The following is a 21,260-nucleotide window of genomic DNA, read 5'->3' as shown; positions in this document are numbered from 1 at the left end:
GTTGCACTGATAGTGACGACAGCAGACGTAGGCATCTGCGAGTGTTTACTTTCCATAAAGTGCTTGCCCTCATTCATTGCAATGTAACGAAGTATAAGCCAAAGCGATTTGTTGGTCTCAACTTAGCAGCCAACGCCTTCTGTTCTCAAGCTTCTTACAATGCAGTTAGGTGGATTAGTGAAAATAAAAGTTGCAAAGCCGTCATACCTAGTTTATCCCGTGTTCACGAACCACAAAACATCCACATGCATGTCCCAGAGCAGAGCCACAGTCTTTGCTTGATTATCTGTGTTCTGGAGAGGAGAGCAAGACGCAGCCCGCAGAGTGGTTTTTATCAGTGTCCAATGAAGAGAGAGGTGAGTGATGAGGAGAGATAGAGCGCTGACAGCTGTTTGACGGAAGGACAGCAGGAAGCGGGAGCACATGTGAAACATCAAATATAAAAGAAAACCATCCATCTGCTAAGAATGAGTGAAACTCCAACAGAGCTTGAGGTAGGATCTTTCCAAAAACACTAAAAGCTGACCTTTTTAAGAAGTTGTGTTTGTATTTGTTATGTTGACATGGTTATGAAGCTTACGTGAGTGTTTCAGTTGCTGGAAAGTGGAGCAGAGCCATCTATGTTCCTGGAAAATGTAATTATTGAAAATACAACCTTGTGTTGTTTGTGTCAGCATTTTCTCTTTGGAAAAGAGTAGACACCAAACATGTTGTTCATAGACGAGCTGCTGACCAGTGCCAGTGACGTTAACTTTAATATTTACTTTCTGAACTGAGTGGGCTCTTACAAGCCAGCTGTAGTGAAAGTAGTGGTTATTTGAGTACATATCGATGTGTTTTAGGGAGAGGTGAATGATCAGAGGGAATGTATATAAGTATCTATGGATATATATTCATAGATACTTATATACATTCCCTCGCCACAGCCAGAATCTGGGAGGGGGCTCCAGCCTCCACCTCTGTTTCAGCTGCCACTCGCCACCCAAGATACCTCCGTCACCCATCAACCTACGCAGCTCCAACTTGATCTGCAGCTGTCAGAGTCCAACCCCGAGCACCAGCACCACACAAAGCTAGTGTGGATAAATCATCGAAGGCTGCTTCTCCTCCTTTTGGGGTTCTCCTTATGTGGTGCCATTCTGGGACTTGTTTATTATATGCATTATAATCATCAAAATAGCAATATCCAGGCAGGCAAAGGTAGGCCAGAGAAACACAACAAAATTACACATTATCTCAGAATTTGCCATTTTGTCCAACTGCTCTCTCCCCCTTTCCCATAGCGACTCCATGTCTCTCCCCAGCCTGTCAGTGGGCCTCAGCCCGTCTGTCCATATCTGCTGATCCCTTCACGCAGCCCTGCAATTACTTCTTGTCCGCGTGTGGGTCAGGTATACTTTCACCGGACAATGTGGGGAGGCAAAGAGGGCAGGGCATCCCTGGACATCCACAGAACCAGAAGGGAAAGGCTGTGCCGATAGAGAGGAGAGGTCGGAGTAAAGAGAGAGAAGATAGAGGACTGAGAAAGGAGAAAATACCGGACAGAAAAACTGTGCTGATGCAGTATCTTAGGGAGATTTTGGGTATTAGTATGCAACCTAAATGTCCTCTAATGTACACCAACCACTCTGCAATGTACTGCTTTATTTGTTTTTATTACGTTTTTTCTTGTTCTGTTTGTCAGAATCAAACGACAGACCGGGTAGTACAGCAGTGCAAAAGGCCAAAGGATTTTACCATTCCTGTTTGGACACCAAATCCATAGAGACAGCTGGAGCAGAGCCCTTCCTCGCACTCATCCAGACAGTGAGATAATTAAATGCTCTTATTTTGTGATCTTTTGGCTGATGTATCCCAATAGAAAAGTTGTTAAATGTTGCATTGTCACTTCTCTGCATAGGTTAGGGGGAATTAATTAGTCAGTTATACAACACAGGACACAATGATGTATTATTCCACTAACGTAGCAGGAGGCCGTATAATGACTGTCCATAACCTATGTCTCTATCTCTCTCTGTATGCAGCTCGGGGGCTGGGCAGTATCGGGCCAGTGGAATCGCACCGACTTTAACTCCACCCTGAGCCTGCTCATGAGAGACTACGCCACATTTCCATTCTTCAACCTCTATGTGGGCAAAGACCCAAATGAAATTGCCCGCGGGACCACCAAAAGATATATACAGGCCCGTATCCATTAGAGTAATTTGTCCTATGCTGGTGGGAGCACTGCCATAGCAAAGTAGGCTTCCTCTTATTGCTTTGACTCAAGTCTCCTCTCTGTCAACAGATTGATCAGCCAGATCTGTTGATCCCCATCGAATGGAACAGCAAGACACTGAAGTCTCAAGCTAAAACTCAGGTTGGTGACTTCGTCCAACCACTAAAGAGATTTATCCTCTAACAATATTCATCCATCCCACTAATGCATTGCTTCATCATTCTCCTGTCATTTTTCATCCAGACGCTACGTCCCTTCTTGGCATCCTGTCAGAGCTACCTGGCATTGTTGGGGGCCCCGCCCAGCAGCAGCAGCATGATCCACGTAGGCAGGTTCATGTCTCTGTCCTCTCAGCTCGCTGTGGCTGCTGCACCTCTGCACTTTCGCCTGTCAAAAGGACAGCTTCATCAGCGCATGACCATCAGAGAACTGCAGGTACAAAAGGAATGGAATAGGTCGCAATGCAATACATACTGGGACTGAATTGATTTTCTTTTACGTAAATCCGCCAACAGAACCAGGCCCCTTCCATTGATTGGCTGGGCTGTCTGCAGGCCGCTTTCCATCCACTGCCACTCGTCGAAGACGATCATGTCCTTCTGCATAACTTACCCTACATCGTGCAAATGTCCCGCATCATTGGCAAATGGCTGAACAAGCGTGAGCTGAGCACCAGGTACGGTTAGTGGCACAAAACCAACCACGATCAAACATGCATAGACCTTTCCTGTTATGTTTTCTTCTTTTTTGTTTCCATGTGCTGCCACAATGGGATCCACTCAGTGGTCCCGTTCATACGTACATGGTCCTTTATCTGCTGCACACCCTGATGCCTGCTCTAGGCTCCAGGTTTTCTGAAACAGCAAAGAATTTGTCTGTGGCTCTGGGCGACGCTGAAGGGGTGAGCCATCACCGACAAAGCTTCCTGTACTTTAAAAAAAAGATGACACCTGTGAGTTGGTGTGTTAAGTCTCATGGGCCTCTTCACCAGGTAGCTGATCGCTGGCAACACTGTCTCTTAGAGACTGAGAAAGGATTTGACTTAGTTCTTACCCACCTTCTCAGTAAAAGGACAGCGCACAGAGAGGTGAGTGGCCGTCACGGTGATTTAGGACCTAAATAATTGCGCACCAATTGAATTTTAAGGCTGATGTGTATTTAAGATTTCTAATGTTCAACAGGCAGAGGAGATTATTCAAAATATAGTCTCCTCCTTCAAATCCAAATTACATGAACTCAAGTGGACAGATCAGAAGTCTCTCCAGTTTGTCATGAAAAAGGTAATAAGTGAAGCAGGGATTGTCATTTTACTTCCTGAAACAGCATCAAAATGCTGTTTTGATATTTTTTTAAAGGCCTCTCCTCTTCCAGGTTCAGTCTTTAAATCCAACACTTTGGACCACAAAGGAGATCTCTAGTGAGGCTGAGCTCGACCTGCTTTTTTCCAAGGTACTTTACAGACTTCCTTTGGCTCCAACAAATTAGGTGTTAACCTCTTTATTAGGTTAAACCTCTTATTTGGTTTAACCCATCTAAACTCGCTCAACATGTCATTTGTATTACACGTAACTGTTATGCATTTAATATGAAGTACCTCTTTTTAATTTGTTTTGATTCCAGGTGACAGTCGGCACAAATAGCTTCTTCTCCAACTATGTCCAGTCACTTTCCTTGTGGCAAAAGAGACGCATTACACTCCTGACTGAGAAGGCCGAGGCGGCTGATATGTAAGCGTCGGCCTCGATTCTTAATGTTGAGAGTTGAAATAAATGTTTTGAGCGTGTATTTAGTCTTTTCCCTTTTTCTTTAGTCTGTCTGTCACTCCATTTCTCCTGGGTGATGAGCTGCTCGTTCCTATGGGAATGTTTATCCCTCCTCTCTTCCATCCTGCCTATCCTAGGTAAAGTGTACACTGATTTTAAAACCTTTAATGTGTTTTCACGGGTTCAAGATTTATTTGACATTATAGCTGCACTTTTTGTATTCTTTCTAAACAGATCAATGAACTATGGTGTGATAGGTTTCCTTATCGCCAAAGCTATCCTCCACTTGATTTTGCCTGATGGTAAGAGAAGCTCATATTTGTCATGTTGAGGTTACGTACAGTTTTTCAGATATCCAAACAGCCTTCTTTATACTCACCTTAATCTACAATATGTCTGTTGTGTTTTAGTTTACTCTCAGAGTGAGATGGTGCATGCTGTGGGGGAATGTGTGTGGGCTCACTACCTCACTGTGACAGACAAAGCGGGCCGAGGTGGAGCGCTTTCTCTCTCAGCAGCGCAGCAGCAGGAGGTGTGGGTTCAGTATTCTGCCCTGCAGATAGCATTACAGGTGAGCAGCAACTGTCAGGCATTTGTCTCTGTGTGTATAACAATATTTGAGCTTATACATCCACACCCCCCCCCTCCCCACACAGGCTTATCATCAGAGTCTTAAGAACCATCCGAGTGACACCTCCATCTCAGGGCTATCACACACTCGTCTGTTTCTCACATCTTTTTCACAGGTACAGTGGTTCTATTATTAGGTTACAACTGCCATCGCCTTTCCTCGCTGCTACTGATCGGTGTATTTTATTATTTTCCCTTTCCAGGTTCACTGTGTCTCAGACCCATACAGCCAAGTTATGCCCTTGGTGCCCTCATTCTTGATTACAGTGATTTGTGCCAAATCTGACCTGTGTCCCACAAGCCTGCAGTGCCCCAATAAAACCCAGCAGCATTCATTACAAACATGCTGAGTGCCACTGCTCTGAAGACCAGCAGGGGTTGTTTTTGTAGTTATTGATTAGTATTATGATTTGTCTGACAAAACACTTGTTTACAAATATTGTTACAAAGATAGTTTATTATTACACATTGATGGTGGGAGTATGTACAGGTAAATAAAAACCTGACATTTGTATCAGTAGTTAAGATATGTTTGGATTTCCATAGATTGCACACTCTGTTGCATATATTTATGTTAATAAAATAAACATTTGAAAAACAGTTTTCACTTCCTGTTTCTCGCTCTATAGCTACCATGGTAACAAAAAAAAGCTTGTCTCCGAGGCGATGAAAACAATCACCTCTGACAACAAAATCATTATTATTGTTAGAAGAACTCAAACTCTCCGAAAATCAGCTGGAGAGATTTAGAGAGTCGTCTGTTGATAAGAAATAGGCGAGCAGACAGGATGCGGAAGAAAACCTCACCTGTAGGCGCGCGGAGAAACGCGAAAAACCACACAGCGGTAAAAGCGACCAAACAAGTAGCGAGGCCTCCGCCCGGGAAAGGACTCGGGAAAGGCGGAGCCAAGCGTTTGGGCCGCCAAGTGAAACGAGCCATCCAGGACCAGAGTCTCGCGAAGGGCTCTCTGCCCAGTGAGTAGCGGCCAGCTATACTTGTTCTAATTTAACGTTAAATTCAAGAGCACTTAAAGTTACTTTTCTTTTGGCAAAGTTAGTATTTTTAAAAATGATTTATATTAATATATACATATATGTATATATTAATATATATACACATATATATAATATATTTATATTTGTATATATATATAATATATATGAATACATTATATGTTAATATATATACATGTATATATAAATATTTATATATAAATAAGTCATATACATATATATAAATTAGCTAATTTACGACAGCCTACATTTGATCTTGCTTGGTGGAAAAACAAGAAAAATTATGAAAGATCACAATTCAAAAGTAGCTGTGTCAATTACATTTTATTCAGTGACAAATGAATTAACTTTTAAAATAATAAAAACGTTTTTATTCTCTAACCTAAAGAATATAAATGCTGTAGCCTGTACTTATTTAAAATGTGTATGCCTTATATTGAAATACAGGCCTTAAACAAGATTAAATGTATAAAATGCCCAGTATGAAGAATGTAAGAGGACATGATCTCAGTGTCCTCAATAATATCTCTTTAATAAAATGTACATTCGATTATAATTAAGTTTATATTTAACACTCAACAATGGATTTGATCCTTGGAACAAGATACACTCTCTCTTCCATAACGCAGCGAGGCCCGGGAAAGGACTCGGGAAAGCCGGAGCCAAGCGTTTGGGCCGACTTCTGAAACGAGCCATCCAGAACCAGGAGCCTCCAGTGAGGGCTAAGGGCTCTCTGCCGAGTGAGTAGCGGCCAGCAATATCTATTTTAATTTAACGTTAAACTCAAATCCCTTTAATAAAATATACATTCGATTAGAATTAAGTTCATATTTAACACATCAAAAATGGATTTGATACTTGGAACAAGATACACTCTCTACTCTTCCAAAATGTATTTAATTTAGTTAAATGTTTGACTTAACACAACCTTCTCATCTTTGTTGATCTTTCAGAGACTCCTGTTCGCCTTTTAAAGCATCAGATTAAAACTGCGGCTGAGAATGCACCCGAGACACGTAAAGCAAAGCCGAACTCGCCTCGTGTCCTCCAGCTCATCCGCGGTGTGGTTTCCCAATTCAAACAACGAGGTGGCATGTCCATGGCAGAGCTCAAGCAGGCGCTGGCTGCTGGAGGCTACAATGTCACCAAGACCAACAAGCAGAAGAACGTATTGACGCAAAGGCCGGTTAACAATGAAACACTTGTTCAAACTACAAGGAATGCAGCGGTCAGACTCAACAATAAGGTAAAAGGACCTTTTCCTTTATAGTGTGATAATTCGTTTGCATCTGAATTTCAGTTTAGTTGACAGGACAAACAGTAGGACAGAAAATTGCTGCTTAAATGCACTGTAGATGTATTCATAGTTTATTGAGAGTTGGCCGAAAGTGGAACATGCTTACAAGTTTCAATCCATTGAGAGCAGCAGCAGTTTTCTTCCCTGTGCGATACAGTGTTGGCTTGACCTTTACATTTCAATTTAGAGACAGCAGGTTTGTCTTGTCAATAATATTCAAAAATTACTTTATTTTCTCCAAAAAAAAATCAGAAACAGACAAGCACAACGCAAGTAAGGACAAGCAGTGTGAAATCCCCATACTCAAAAGCTGATCTGAGGCAGAGAAAAACAGCCAGCAAATCCTTCAAAAGAGTTGGAAAGTTACAGAGACAGGCCAGAAAGACTCCCAAACCAAAAGGCAAGACTCACAAACCAACAGCCAAACCCAAAGGCAAGACTCACAAACCAGCAGCCAAACTAACAGGCAAGACTCACAAAGCAGCAGCCAAATCATACAAACCAAGAAGGAAGACACTTGAAGCAAGAAGAAAATCACACAAACCAAGAAGGAAGACACTTGAAGCAAGAAGAAAATCACACAAACCAAGAAGGAAGACACCTAAAGCAAGAAGAAAATCACCAACACAAGCAGGGAAGAAATACAGATATGCAATTAACCAAGCAGCCCGGGTACAAAAGGCACCAAAGGTCTGGAGACGTCGACCAAAGCAAAACAGACGCCGATAGATTACTTCCTGGAGAAAGCAGCCACTAAGATGAAAAAACACAGCAATGTCGGGTTGCCAGGAGAAGAGCTCACTACTATTAGCATTCAGAGTAATGCAGTAATAAACTAAAACCGTTCAAGCAATCTGAAATTGTATATTTTCTTTTGAATGAATCTCCAGAGTTGAAAATTACTTTATAACGTCTTATTTTTATCGTACACTAGGTTCCATGTTCTCAGGGTAATCCAGGTACTCCATCATCTCTTAATATTTTGTCTCCCCTGGGTATTTCACTCTTCAGTCTGTATGAAAGAAAACGACTCATCATTTAGGCAAATATTTTAATGCAAATGCATTGATTGATTATTCAAAACTCAGTAAATGGTGCAATTCAAAATGATATAACATACAGCCACACTCCTAAATGAAAGAGGAACACTTGGTACAGAAACTTGTTTTTTTCTCCAAATGGTGGCCAAACACCATCATACAAGTATACACATTCAGTGTATAACAGGATACATGTCTGTGGTCTATGCGGAATGGACATCATATCCATTCCTAGTCCATTAAAAAAGGTCCATGTCTCTGCCAGGTCAACACCAGTAGTTTATTGACCTTTTGTCACAGGACACCCCACACTTCCTCAAAGGCAGAGCACATCTTTGCACAGGTCAGTGCCGCAGAGAGGGGGTAGTTACTGATGGACACCGTCTTCTCTGTGTAGTCCACGTTCACCTAATAAAGACAAAGAGATTAGTAACATAGATATTTGATGTTCAGAGCAGTGAATAAGCTACCATTTATAGACGTTTCTTACCGCTCCATGTGCAAAGGCTCCAATCACCACTGCAGCCGGTCCCTCTGGCACCAAAGACCGAGGACAGACGGCCTCTCCAGTAGCAGAGAAGGAGGTGGACATGCGGGGGCAGCCGGGAGGCAGATGGTCAGACACTGGGTTTTTAATCATCCTCAAAAGCCTCTGAGGGCCGTCAGAGGCCCTGACACTCAGCTTGTGCAGCAGCTGAACTAAGATACAAGCAGAGAAGAAAGAATGATCAAGAGATCAGCGAAGCAAAGGCAGGGTTTAGGACATGAAACAATAAGAGGGGACTGAACGTTTTTTTACTTTGCCTGCACAAACCTCAACTCATGTATGTACACAGAAAGCATTCAACAATAATAGTTTACCCATAAGGCCACAGAAGCGAGTAAAGGTTCTAGGGATGCGGGTCTGTGGGTTGATCTCTATCAAGGCGTTCTTCTCTGTATGGATGTAGACCTGCAACAGGCCTGCCCTGTTCAGTGGGCTGTCCATCAACATGAGCAGGCACTGGTAAGAGGAAATATAAATATTTAAGTTATTTATGAAAATTTAAAAAGATACAACACAGTAAAGACAAAGAAGGACCAACAACACTATTATACATTTAAACAAATAGTGGCAGTAGAATTGTATTGACACTATTACTGCTTTAAATATGGATTGTTTTTTATTTTATTTTTAGATTATAAAACACTTTTTATATGCATTCCATAAAGTATATTCAAATACATGTGTCATTGGTCTCTGACGAACCAATTATGTAAATGGAGACACTTTCTATCATCTCTATAATAAAAGTCAACAACTTCCTTCTTAATTATTGTCTTACATACACGGCGATACCAAAATACCTGTGATAGGCAGAGTCAAGCTGAAGATCATCATATGTGATTCAATTGATGTACTTCCATGACTAATGTACATGTCAGGGTTGTACCACATGGTTGAATGCACTTATTGGATAACACGTTGGATGCTGAATGTAGAGTCATCCCAGACCTCATAATCTCTCCTCAAATTTCTGATTTAAATCATATTTAATTGAAACAAAACGTGACTTCTCTCCGACTAAAGGTCACGACAGACCTAAGTTAATACAGTTGCGCACACCATTCTAAATGAGTGCTTACCTGATGTGTGATGTCTGGTCTTATATGTCCCGGATTCCTTCCACTTTTGATGATAATATTTTTGTGTTGGTCACAGTTTAACAGCTCAAATGTTTTTCCGACCTGTACAATACAACACATGTCATTATTGTGAAGTTATCCCAGTTTAAAGAAAGGTATAGCTATTGTCGTCACTTCCACTGGTAGGAGGCAGGAGCTGCATCACAACAACACACAAACGACCCTCACGGCTCACCTTCACGGTTTCTAACGAAGCTCCCTCCAGAATAACAACCAGTCTCCTATCTGCCATGCGGTCGTGCAGGCTGCGGAGATGTTTAGCAGGTTTCGGCTCATATTCGTCCAAATGTTCAAGACCACGCTTCTTCTCATTAGGGGCCGCCATGATGCCTGTGGATGGATTGTCGCAGAATTGGTGCGTCACTGTAAAAATAAATAAATAAAAGACAAAAAAAGTTCGCGTTCACGAGTGCGTGTCTTAAACAAATAAGAGCGTAGTTTTTCCTTTAAATTTAGCTAACTAAACAAAAGCTACGGTAATATTATAATAACGTTCTATTTTATGTTGGATAAGTAAAAAAAAAAAAAAAATATATATATATATATGTGTGCGCGCGCGCCAGACCACGCCGTCGTGACGTCACTTATGTGCGACGGATGTTCTTCCACAACGTGTTGAAGGAAAATTCACGTGTGGGTAGTTTAATCTTACATCGTACAAGCAGAAGTCTGATAAAAAAGGAACAGATTCACCGGTGAGTTTGTGGATAATTACTGCTGAGATCATTAAGTAGTGTTTATAGTCGAAGTCCTAATTTTTAATTGCAAACACGACATGCGGAGTTGGGTCAATTTACGATAAATCTCTGTCTGACTGGTCGTTTCACCTTATTTTGTCAGTACTATGTCACTTCTAAAGAACAAAAGCATTTGCACGCATTATAAGTGAACATGTAGGGTGCGTGTGTCTCCGGGAATGAAATTTGTAATCCATATAAAATACAATTCGTAGAAAGTAAAACATAGTTGGTCAACTGCGTCATGTGTGAGTCGCTATGCGGCCCAACTCCTGAACACTTCACTCATGGAAGTGTGGATGCCTTTAAAAATTGACATCAAGTCATACAGTTGGTCTGCTGGCCTGTTTTCACCAGCGCTCCGTCATCATAGATTAATTTAATTTACTTAATTTAACGTTACAGTTTCTCTGTTCAACATTATTTGTCATGATGAGCTACTTTCTAAGAAAATACTATAGGTAAGCTCTTATATCCTTATGCGACTGTCAATGCAATTTGAATACAATGTAAGCACTGTATGAAAAACAGTTATATTTTTGTCTAAAACTAAGTGTCAACCAAGATATATGTTGAGTTCAATAAAGTCAAGAATATTTATTTTGTTTATCTGAACATATAACCTCTATTTTACATTGCTTCAGATTTTATCCTAACAATTGAAACAAGCTGCCCTAAAACACACCACGGGTTAAATGGTTTTCTAAATTAAGTTTAGTACAACAAGCTGTAACTTACGGTGTGTAGGTATGTGTAAAAGTTATGTGCTTCTAGGCAAATGCATCCCATTACAGCAGGGCAGCAAAACTCGTATCTATTCATATATACTGACTGTTTATTGCACAGGATTTGAAAAGATGAAACATTATTTCCCTCTCTGTGTAGCTTGGAGTCATGGGTCGGAAGTTGGATCCCAACAGCCAGGTGAAGAGAGGGCCAGGGAGAAAATCCAAGAAGCAGCAAGGAGCAGAGACTGAGTTGGCCAAATTTATAACTGATGGTAATTATCAGATATTTATAAAGACACACAATAACTTTGGAAATCTATGCCATAAAGTTTACGAACACTTCTTTTGGCTGACTGCATCATTATGGCTTGTTTTTTTGCAGAGGAAGCGGGACCAAAACGCCTGTCAAGTAGAGGCAGGAAAAGGTAAGAGGTTGACGGATTATACAACGTAAAATAACATGACTGTTTACAAGTTGCTCATTCATATTGTCATTCTACAGAGCTGCAAAAAGAGTCCTAAAATCGAAAAAGCCTAAAGGCGCTGCTGCTACTGCTGATGTTGCTGCTGAGGAACAGCCCAAGAAAGGTAACAAGTGCAGATAATTACGACCTAGGTCCTGAATAGAAGGAAAACAATAAATGTGTATTTGACTTCAACTGATGTGCCTTTTAAACTCCAGTTATTTTGAATCACAGAATAAATACGTGGAATTTATTATATGCTTCTTTTTTATCCTAAAGGCTTCACTGATGAGAATAGTAAATGGTTGACACCAGCAAAGAGGAAGAGAGAAATTGATGAAGCTGAAGGTGATGATGACAGTGATGAGCACTGGGAGCAAGAGGAGGATTTGGAGGAGGAGGAGGAGGAACAGACAAAGAAGGGAGCAAAGGACCAAGGAAAGAAGGGTGCCAAACTAGGAAATAAAGAAGTGGAGGAGGAGGAGGAGGAGGAGGATGATGATGATGATGATGATGATGAAGAAATGGTTGACGACTACGGTGCGCTTGATGAAAGCAGCGGGGAGGAAGCAGAAGCAGCAGCGGAAGAAGACAGTGATGGAGAGGAAGTATGTGAAATTGTTCGATGCGTTTTTGTTGTGTTTCTCTGTATTTAGGACTTGAAATTTGACAAATTGTGACTCAAATGTTTACATTTAATTATTGGCCAAAACTGCCAGTGTGTCCATACAGTCCTTGATTGACTCAAAATGTCCTCTCACTTCAGTGTGTGTGTGTGTGTGTGTGTGTGTGTGTGAGAGAGACATATTAGTGTCATTTATATTTGTGGAAACAAATTCCAGGAGTGTGTCTTTTAGGTTAATGTGATAAACAGTTAATTTGCTTTTGTGACAACTTTCCTCTTTATTCTCTTCACATTTAGCTTCTTCCCATTGAGCGTGCAGCCAAGAAAGAGAAAAAAAAGAAGGAAACCATGGCTGAAGAGAGTGATGATGATGATGAGGAGGAGGATGAAGATGGTGGTGATGAGGAAAAGAAATCAGTTGCTGACTCTGATGAGGATGACACAGTACAAGCCAACATGGATGAAATGGATGCCTTCAGGCTACCTGGGGTAGAGGAAAGTGAGAGAGAAAGTGAGTAACTTACAATTAGTTTCAAAAATATTCTTCTCTTTTAAAGCAGCAAAAGAGGTCTAAATGATTTTCTTATCCGCGTTGTCAGATATCCTTCCCCTGGATCTGAAGACCATCTATCAAAGAATTAAGGACAACGTTGATGTCCTATGTAATTTCTCCACAAAAAGGGAAGCAGGGAAAGAAAGGTCAGAGTACATCTCTCTTCTGAAGAAGGATCTCTGTACTTATTACAGCTACAACAACTTCCTCATTGAGAAATTAATGGACCTCTTCCCTCTCTCAGAGGTGGGTGATTTTATTTATTTCTCCTCTGTAGTTACAGACATTGTGATGTTCTTCTCATGTTTGAACATGTTGCCGTTGTCAAGACCTGATTGAGAATGTGTGTTGAGTTAAATACTTTTTTGCTGTAAAGTTTGTTTTTAAAGAATCTGTTTTTTCCTTCTTTCTTGCTTACAGCTGGTTGATTTCCTTGAGGCCAATGAAATTCAGAGACCTGTCACTATTCGGACCAACACACTGAAAACAAGGAGGAGGGATCTTGCCCAGGTAACAGCTCGGGTTGGGAGAGATTCTTTAAATACTTAATGTGTATTTCATAAAAGTCAACTCACTAAAAAGCACAAATAAAGTAGTAATATAATTTATTTGTTTAGAGAATGTTACACTGTCAAAGAAATAACATAAAAATGCGAGTTCTGCCATTAGCTGAACAAAAACTACACATAGTGTAGCCTTTTAGAAAACAAATGGCAGAGATAAATGGAAGATGAAGAGATACAAATGTTAATTGTTTGGCTTTAGTTTTGAGTATGTCGTTAACCCAGAAAAATGCTGCCTTCAAGTCCTCAGATGTTGAACACTGGCCTGTGTTTCCTTGTTTTAGGCTTTGATCAACAGAGGAGTGAACCTTGATCCACTGGGAAAATGGTCTAAAGTTGGTTTGGTCATCTATGACTCCTCAGTACCTGTTGGTACGTTTCAGCACATTCACATCAACAATCTGACTGAAGCTATTAACGATCACACAAGTTATAATTGTACAATGCCTTCCATGTTTTAAAACAGGTGCAACTCCAGAGTATCTGTCTGGTCAGTATATGCTGCAAGGAGCCTCCAGTTTTCTGCCCGTCATGGCACTTTCTCCACAAGAGGGAGAGTTGGTGTTGGACATGAGCTCAGCTCCAGGAGGCAAGACAACCTATATTGGTAAGATGTGCTGCAGTTATTCATTGTTTTACTCATTTTATGAGGTGTTTTAAACTGTTTAATGTAGACTTGCGCTGCAACTAATGATTTGATTATTTTCATCCCTGTTTAATCTTCTGATTCTTTTTTTGGATTAATGAATTAAATGTTGCGTATATAAAATGCCAGACAATTGTGGGAAATGACCTTTTAAATTTACTACAGCGCAACATGATTTAAAGTTGTAGTATTTAGAGCATCTAGCTGTGAGGTTGCAGATTAAAAACCAAATGAGAACTTTGGTGGCAAATGTTTGTTTTGTCCGTTCTGGGCCATTGTAGAAACATGGCGGATGCAACCTCTTGTCAAGTGCAAGTTAAATCTGTTTTACAACATTTGTGAACGTTCCACCCTCAGCTCAGCTGATGAGAAACACCGGGATGATCGTGGCTAACGACGCCAACGCTGACAGATTGAAGAGTGTTGTGGGCAACGTCCACCGCCTGGGGGTCACCAACACGGTTATCTGCAACTACGATGGAAGGCAGTTCCCAAAGGTGATGTTCACACATCTGTAGAAAAACCTGATCTCTGTGGTTCACCCTCAATTTTTATAAAGTGTGTTAACTTGTTGAAAACGTTTGCCCTCAGGTGATGAGTGGGTTTGACAGAGTGCTGCTTGATGCTCCGTGCTCAGGCACAGGAGTCATCGCTAAAGATCCAGCTGTGAAGACCAGCAAGGTACAACACCGTTCACTGCTTACATATGCACTCAAATTAATTCTTTTGGTTTCAACAAGGTTTTGATAGTTGTTTTCCTTCCACCCACTTATTACCTGACAGGATGAGGCCGACATCCAGCGGGCTGCTCACTTGCAGAAAGAACTGATTCTGTCTGCCATTGACTCTGTCAATGCCGAGTCCGCTTCAGGAGGATATCTGGTCTACTGCACATGTTCAATAATGGTATATAGTAATTCCTTCTTCGGTTTACATGTTATATGTGAGTATTCAGAAGAGAGGTTTGGGTACTGATCAAAATGTATTCCACCAGGTGGAGGAGAACGAATGGGTGGTAGACTACGCTTTAAAGAAAAGAAATGTAAAATTAGTTCCCATTGGACTTGACTTTGGCAAGGAAGGCTTCACCAGGTAAATATGATACCTTGGTGGTTGAGTTATTGAAAGGCAGGGACTTTGATCTTCAACCCTAAATTTGTTTTTCCATTCTTTCAGGTTCAAAGAACGTAGATTCCATCCTACTATGCGACTGTCTCGCCGATTTTACCCTCATTCCCACAATATGGATGGATTTTTTGTGGCCAAGCTCAAGAAATTCTCCAATGTAATTCCAACTGTGACTACAGGAAAAGGTAACACTTTCTCTGACAAGCACTTGCCAACTTTCATCATGTTGGTTAACATGTTAAACATGAACTCACTCTCTGTCTGTTATTTATGTAGAAGAAGACAATACAGATGCTCCGGAGGCGACAGCTGTGACCGGCTCTTCTGAGGAGAATCAATCCAAAAGTGACAAGAAGAAGAAGATTGTTCCCGGCAAGGCAGGTGGCTTGAAGGGAAAACCCCATGCCAATGGAACCGCATCCAAGAAAACCGCAAACATCAAGCCAAAAGGCAAAAAGGACTCACCTGCTGGACCAAAAAAGGCAAAGATTGCCAAGATGGATGGCGAGACTGTGCAAGGGGCAGAAGCCAAGAAGCCTTCGGCGAAGACGGCTGACGAGACGAAAGCCTCAACGGTTGACAAAAAGGAGGGGAGCAGATTTGAGAAAAAGCAAGGCAAAAACAGAAGCGCTGCCATGAAGTCAAAGGGCAGATTGGGAAAGAATAAATTCAGAAAGTTGAAGATTATGTTGGGGAAAAAAGGCGGAGAATGACGTGTGTACACCGTGATGAATCGTACCAGATTATGTAAAGGCTTTGCCGAGCTTCCTTGCAGACTCGGCTCCCTTCATCTTACACGTGTGTGTGTGTGTGCTGTTATTTCAAAGCAGCGATGTTATCTGTAATGCCCATGTACAAGTGACTTAAACTGGTTGGCGAGGCTAGAACTTAAATTGGGTCCTCCCTTCTTTTTTTATGTATTCCAGAATATTCATAATGTTAGTCTGTTGATTTAATTGCAGGGTCGGGACAACATCCAGAAATCTATGAATCTGTGAAACCTAATAAATCTTTTAAGATACCTTGATCATCACTTGTTCGGTTCATTATTCATCAGTGGGTCTTTTGGGTATGTCAAGATCATTGGGTCATTTGATGCGTATTGCTTCAATGTTGAAGCCAGTTAGGGTACACACTTTGTACATTTAATAGCTTTCACCTGACCATCTCTTTTTACATATTGGACATCTACAAATGTAGTTTGACTTGTCAATTTACTTTTGATAACTCATCATTTCAGTTTCTGATATCTACAATTTAAATTGTTAAACATCCAAGTTGATGTCTTTGATTGTAATTATGAGTATTCAGAACTCCATTCAAGGTATCTTGAATGTAAGTTCTCACTAGTCATAATGTAAAGAGTCCTACAATGTCAGATATTGAAAAATGTAATCAGATTCTCAAAATAATCCAATTCATTGTTATAAATCAGAATGTAATTGGATATTCTTGAATTAAAGTTTGTACTGGGTCCTAAATGGATTGCAGACAAATGGATTGTTAGTCGTGCCATATGCCAACTAGTATTGATTACGTTTGATTCTCTTACAATTCTCTGACAATTTTATATTCTTAGTCTGTGGAAGCAGCCAATCAGTTTGTTCCATTTCGGACCGGAAGCTGTGTTGTTTACATTTTCTAAGATGGCGGCGGGGATGTATTTGGAGCATTATTTGGACAGTAAGCTATTTATTATGCGTCTTAATGCTGAACAACATTTCGTGCTACTGGGCTCGCGCTATGGTTTGTCTTTAGTTGTGTAACGAAGCCCCCGCGCGGTCCTCGTGCGGGTTGAACCGATGTAACCGTTTCCTAACGGTCCGCGGATTTAGGCTCTGTCTATTTGCTGGGGTCGCATTTTAACGCGTCGCACCCGAACGACAGAGGATGCAGTTTGATATTGCACGCACACATCGTACTGTAACAAGTCACTTGGCCTTATTTTAATTCATTGCACAAGCACATGCAGCATGTTTTGGTTCCTTTCGCTCTCCGCTGCGATATATGAATGTTCGTTGAAGCGTCATCCAGCGCACATGATCCATCCCGCTGTCCTGCTCGCAATAACGTTACTGTTGCATGTTGGTCTCACTGGAAGCGGGATTAAACTGTTTGTTGTCTCCACCTTCACAACACCAGGCATCGAAAACTTGCCCTTCGAGTTGCAGAGAAACTTCAATCTAATGAGGGATCTAGATCAGCGCACAGAGGGTGAGAACAATGAGCTGCTGTAATAACTGTACATCTTTACTCTTGTTTGACTCTTCTGAGCTGAAGGCGCACATCGGCGGTGGTGTTAGAGCCCGCTGCGCCACCCCAATGTCTCAATGATTGAACACTGATCTGTGCACTGGTTCCCAACCTAGGGGTCGTGGTCCCCCAAAGGGATCCTAAGGGGAGACTGAGGGGTCAAACTATGATTATATAATTACGAAAATTGGGGGGTAAAAACATTTACGATACAAAATTGGATATGCATTTTTATTCTTGTATCTCTAATGTTTGCCCCTTTTTTCGAAGATAAGTAAACTTCTTCAGCTCACAAAAAAATACCCTTTAAATTAAAACAATCCAAGACTGAGGCACCATTCTTTGATTGAACTGCTCACAACTAATAACTTGTCTGAAGTCTAAACACATTACTAAATGTTAAGGGGTCACCAGCCAAACAGATTGGGAACCATTGATCTGCAGTAGAATATTAGTGCATACTCCATAACAGCCTTGAGGTAATAATTGACTTTTGTCAATTTACTATAATATGTTTAGAGTGATGTTAAAATAACTAAATATTCTAGCCAGTAACCAAGCTATTTCATGTCCTGCTCAACAGAAGCTGTTTATGATAAACAAGAAAACAGACACCTACAATTTAAGTAAATTATGATTGCAATTATTATCTGTATATTTTTTGACAAGTACTTTGACTTTTTGACAGTTACAATGTTGTTTTAGATGTTTTGCACTACTAAGTATCACTTGTCTGTCTTCTAGATCTAAAGGGACAGATAGACTCTCTGGCTAAAGAGTACACAGCCAACGCACGGACTCTATCCTCTGAACAGAAGCTATCCATACTGAGGCAGATTCAGCAGTCTTACAGTAAATGCAAGGAATTTGGAGATGATAAAGTACAACTGGCCATGCAGACCTATGAGATGGTTAGTATCTTAGAAATAGACATAATATTGGACATACATCTGTCTGTAAAATGAGATTGAGATAGACCCGTCATAGCTCAATCAGTCGGCTGAAGGTCTATTTTCTGCAGGTCGACAAACACATCAGACGTCTTGACACAGACCTGGCTCGGTTTGAGGCCGACCTGAAGGAAAAGCAGATTGAGAGCACGGACTATGATTCCACCTCCAGCAAGGGGAAGAAAGGTGTGTGTCCTCTATATTGGCTTGATATCTCTTTTTTTTTTTTTTTGGACTGTCAGGGTAACCAAAACCACATTTAGTGGAATAATAAAGTAGTTTTGTAATTCCAGTTGAAACCAGACAGAAGGAAAAGAAGACAGCTAAAACAAGGTCTAAAGTGAAGAGCTCAGATGAAGATGGAAGTCCTAAGAGTGCACAGAAGAAAGTCAAACTCCTTCAACCGTACGTTGTGTATCTTATTTCCAGCTTGTGATGACCATGCGTTTACTTTTCGTGTTTGAAATTATGATTTTAGTTTTATGATCATATTCCCTTTCTCACTTTCAATACTTTTCTCCATCATCAGAGGGGAATTCAACAGCCCTGCCACCAACTTTGGGAATGTGCACCCATCTGATGTGCTGGACATGCCCGTGGACCCCAACGAACCCACCTACTGTCTGTGTCATCAGGTATCCTACGGCGAGATGATCGGCTGCGACAACACTGATGTGAGTTTGATTTTTCTGCCCACTTTCAGTGTCGAGGGTCACATGAAGTGCCTTTTGAGATTGTAATTTCCCCAAATCTTTCTGCATTAAACAAGGATTAGGTTAAAATATTGAAAATTTGGTGGGATAAACATTCCACAAAGGACAGTGACATTGCTCTTTACTTATAATTAATAATAATGCTTGACATCAGTTGCACCTCCCGGAGGCGAACAAAGTGGGAAATGTTTTATCCATGTACATTTTGGTTGTCGGTGATGTTGTGAACGCAAACCGTAGATATAAGAAAAACAAACGAGGATTAACAGAATTTAACAGGCAACAAAAGAGGGTAGAACATAGGAGAAAAGAGCTCACAACATGGTTCTCGTTGCAAATACAAATACAGACCTGAATGGACAAAAATAGACACAGAAAATGTTAAATGAATACAAACATTTTTCAAAAGACAATAGAGAAAATCATGGTTTTCCTTGTTTTTTTTGTACCTTGTGGATTCTATATGCGTTTTCCCTATCCTGAGGAGTTGCATTGCCTATATTCATAAAAAAATAATTGTGTTTTTTTAATATTTTTTCTTGGACATGCATTACATCTGATAACACAGACAATGTATTTATTTCAGTTCAGAAGACACGCCATTTGAATGACCTTTCTAAACAACCTATGATTTAATGTTTGTTTTTCTTTCAATAACATTAACGTTAAATACCAAATAAGTATCACAAAGGTCAACAACAATGCAATTGTGATGGTACAGGCCTGAAATTGAGAAGATTGAATAAGAATTATGCAAAAAAGGTTTAATGTTATATATCAATAATGTGTTATTGTACATAGAGTACAAGTACATCCTTTCCCTTATAATATATATATATATATATATATATATATATATATATATATATATATATATATATATATATATATATATATATATATATATCTCTATCCTCTGTAGATAAGGTCACAGATAACAGAGCAAGAGATTAATTAGCAGATGCAACACTTTCCACGATGTATGAGATGTTTGTCCTTGAAAAGATTGATTTGACTTTTGATCTTATATTTTGCTTTGACTAAGTGCTCCATTTGCAGGAATACTTACAGAACATTGTTTTTTGTGTGTCTTTTCTCCAGTGCTCCATTGAGTGGTTTCATTTTGCATGTGTGGGCCTGACAACCAAACCAAGAGGCAAATGGTAAGAAACCCAGGTTGTAATGTACGATCCTGAAGTGTGAATTGTTACTCATTCAAGTCAACTAAATCGTTTTTTTGCTGGGTGTTTTCTTTTTATTATGCAGGTATTGTCCACGATGCTCTCAAGACAGAAAGAGAAAATAAAAACAACTGGAAAAAACATGGACACAGATCAGATGGAAAATGAGAAGAATATTTCTTCATTAGTTACTAGAATTTTTGTTCCTCATCTTCCTTAACATTTGGTGCATTTTATTTTGGTTTATGTAATTTGCCTTGGTCTGATGCGGTGTGTGTGTGAAAGAGCCAAGTGGTTACAAATGTATTTAATATTTGTTTTTTCAAACAGTTAACAGTTTTTTTTCCCGTTACTTTTGGTGCTCTTATTGTGATTTATTTTTTTACATTTTGTTTCACAAGTGAATAATAAACACTACAACTGCCCCCAGTGGTTTAACAGTTCCAAGTTGTCACAATACTTAATCCTATATTCACATGTACTACAAAATGTTTTCTGAAACCCGTTAGGCCATGGATACTTTTTTGCTTTGTTGTATAGTTAGTTTCTTGTGCGTAGCCTTAAAACACTAGTTTTCATGTTTTAAGTATAAGGAGACGGCAAACGAACACAAGGACAAATGCTGCATCCCAACAGTATTAGTCATCTCTGGGTAGTGAGTTAACCATTTCATTTTAACATTTGATTGAGTGCTGTATAGAAAGTAAGACATTTCGTGAAAAGTATTGTCATTTCTGTAGCTGAAACATTGGAACAATGGAGAGGGGGTGATTGTGTTGTCAATCATTTGAATACAGCTACTACCTCAAAAAAACAAACATGCTTCTGTGTTCCTTTGTGTGTGTTTTATCAGAAAGTCTGCCTTTGAAACTGACGTCGTTTTGCAGTGCTCACAGTCCTCCTGCAGGGGGCAGTACTCACTATCCGACTGCAGGGGGTGGTGCTGCGTGTGACGTCAGAGTCCCATTGCTTTGGCGCGATATCCAAATAAATTTGAAAACCTGCGGATTCAAACAGCTCGAGGGCGGCGGAGAGAACACGCCACACTTTTAGTCTCCAGAGGTCGTCATT

General features: G+C 40.3%; 4 protein-coding genes across 4 annotated transcripts; 3 read left to right on the top strand and 1 right to left on the bottom strand.

The window, feature by feature from the left end:
- Positions 1 to 620: 620 nt before the first annotated feature.
- kel (Kell metallo-endopeptidase (Kell blood group)) lies at positions 621 to 5,158 on the top strand (the record flags this gene model as incomplete). The annotated part of the gene is made up of 18 exons (XM_079227280.1): positions 621 to 635; positions 927 to 1,200; positions 1,284 to 1,583; positions 1,685 to 1,806; positions 2,025 to 2,183; positions 2,288 to 2,359; positions 2,462 to 2,653; positions 2,734 to 2,894; positions 3,002 to 3,119; positions 3,210 to 3,305; positions 3,400 to 3,498; positions 3,590 to 3,667; positions 3,839 to 3,945; positions 4,029 to 4,118; positions 4,216 to 4,283; positions 4,392 to 4,552; positions 4,638 to 4,727; positions 4,815 to 5,158. 18 exons carry the CDS (start codon positions 621 to 623, stop codon positions 4,959 to 4,961), a joined length of 2,349 nt encoding a protein of 782 aa, XP_079083406.1. The 3' UTR covers positions 4,962 to 5,158.
- Positions 5,159 to 8,000: 2,842 nt separating this feature from the next.
- emg1 (EMG1 N1-specific pseudouridine methyltransferase) lies at positions 8,001 to 9,973 on the bottom strand (the record flags this gene model as incomplete). The annotated part of the gene is made up of 5 exons (XM_079227027.1): positions 8,001 to 8,370; positions 8,453 to 8,661; positions 8,824 to 8,965; positions 9,589 to 9,690; positions 9,824 to 9,973. The coding sequence occupies 5 exons, from the start codon at positions 9,971 to 9,973 to the stop codon at positions 8,257 to 8,259; spliced, it is 717 nt and encodes a 238-aa protein (XP_079083153.1). The 3' UTR covers positions 8,001 to 8,256.
- A 295-nt stretch (positions 9,974 to 10,268) lies between these two features.
- On the top strand, positions 10,269 to 16,111 carry nop2 (NOP2 nucleolar protein homolog (yeast)). The gene is made up of 16 exons (XM_079227217.1): positions 10,269 to 10,343; positions 11,271 to 11,385; positions 11,496 to 11,538; positions 11,616 to 11,701; positions 11,857 to 12,185; positions 12,500 to 12,713; positions 12,802 to 13,001; positions 13,176 to 13,265; positions 13,603 to 13,690; positions 13,785 to 13,925; positions 14,322 to 14,461; positions 14,556 to 14,645; positions 14,748 to 14,870; positions 14,959 to 15,056; positions 15,141 to 15,277; positions 15,369 to 16,111. The coding sequence occupies exons 2-16, from the start codon at positions 11,280 to 11,282 to the stop codon at positions 15,803 to 15,805; spliced, it is 2,322 nt and encodes a 773-aa protein (XP_079083343.1). The 5' UTR covers positions 10,269 to 10,343; positions 11,271 to 11,279; the 3' UTR covers positions 15,806 to 16,111.
- Positions 16,112 to 16,738: 627 nt separating this feature from the next.
- Positions 16,739 to 20,632, top strand: ing4 (inhibitor of growth family, member 4; the record flags this gene model as incomplete). Its single annotated transcript, XM_079228154.1, has 8 exons — positions 16,739 to 16,775; positions 17,235 to 17,306; positions 18,090 to 18,256; positions 18,367 to 18,481; positions 18,589 to 18,700; positions 18,825 to 18,969; positions 20,110 to 20,171; positions 20,275 to 20,632. 8 exons carry the CDS (start codon positions 16,739 to 16,741, stop codon positions 20,312 to 20,314), a joined length of 750 nt encoding a protein of 249 aa, XP_079084280.1. The 3' UTR covers positions 20,315 to 20,632.
- Positions 20,633 to 21,260: the final 628 nt, after the last annotated feature.

The sequence above is a fragment of the Taurulus bubalis genome (assembly GCF_910589615.1).
Source record: "Taurulus bubalis genome assembly, chromosome: 12".
NCBI lineage: Eukaryota > Metazoa > Chordata > Actinopteri > Perciformes > Cottidae > Taurulus > Taurulus bubalis.
Note: the sequence above shows the minus strand (reverse complement) of the source record. Positions and strands in the feature narration are given on the sequence as shown.

What these genes read in the sequence shown, in the direction of transcription:
- nop2 (XM_079227217.1), top strand. Translation starts at nt 11,280, where the DNA reads ATGGGTCGGAAGTTGGATCCCAACAGCCAGGTGAAGAGAGGGCCAGGG. An exon ending in ACCTCTTCCCTCTCTCAGAG is followed by an intron (nt 13,002 to 13,175) that starts GTGGGTGATTTT and finishes TCTTGCTTACAG; the next exon opens with CTGGTTGATTTCCTTGAGGC. An exon ending in ATGGAAGGCAGTTCCCAAAG is followed by an intron (nt 14,462 to 14,555) that starts GTGATGTTCACA and finishes GTTTGCCCTCAG; the next exon opens with GTGATGAGTGGGTTTGACAG.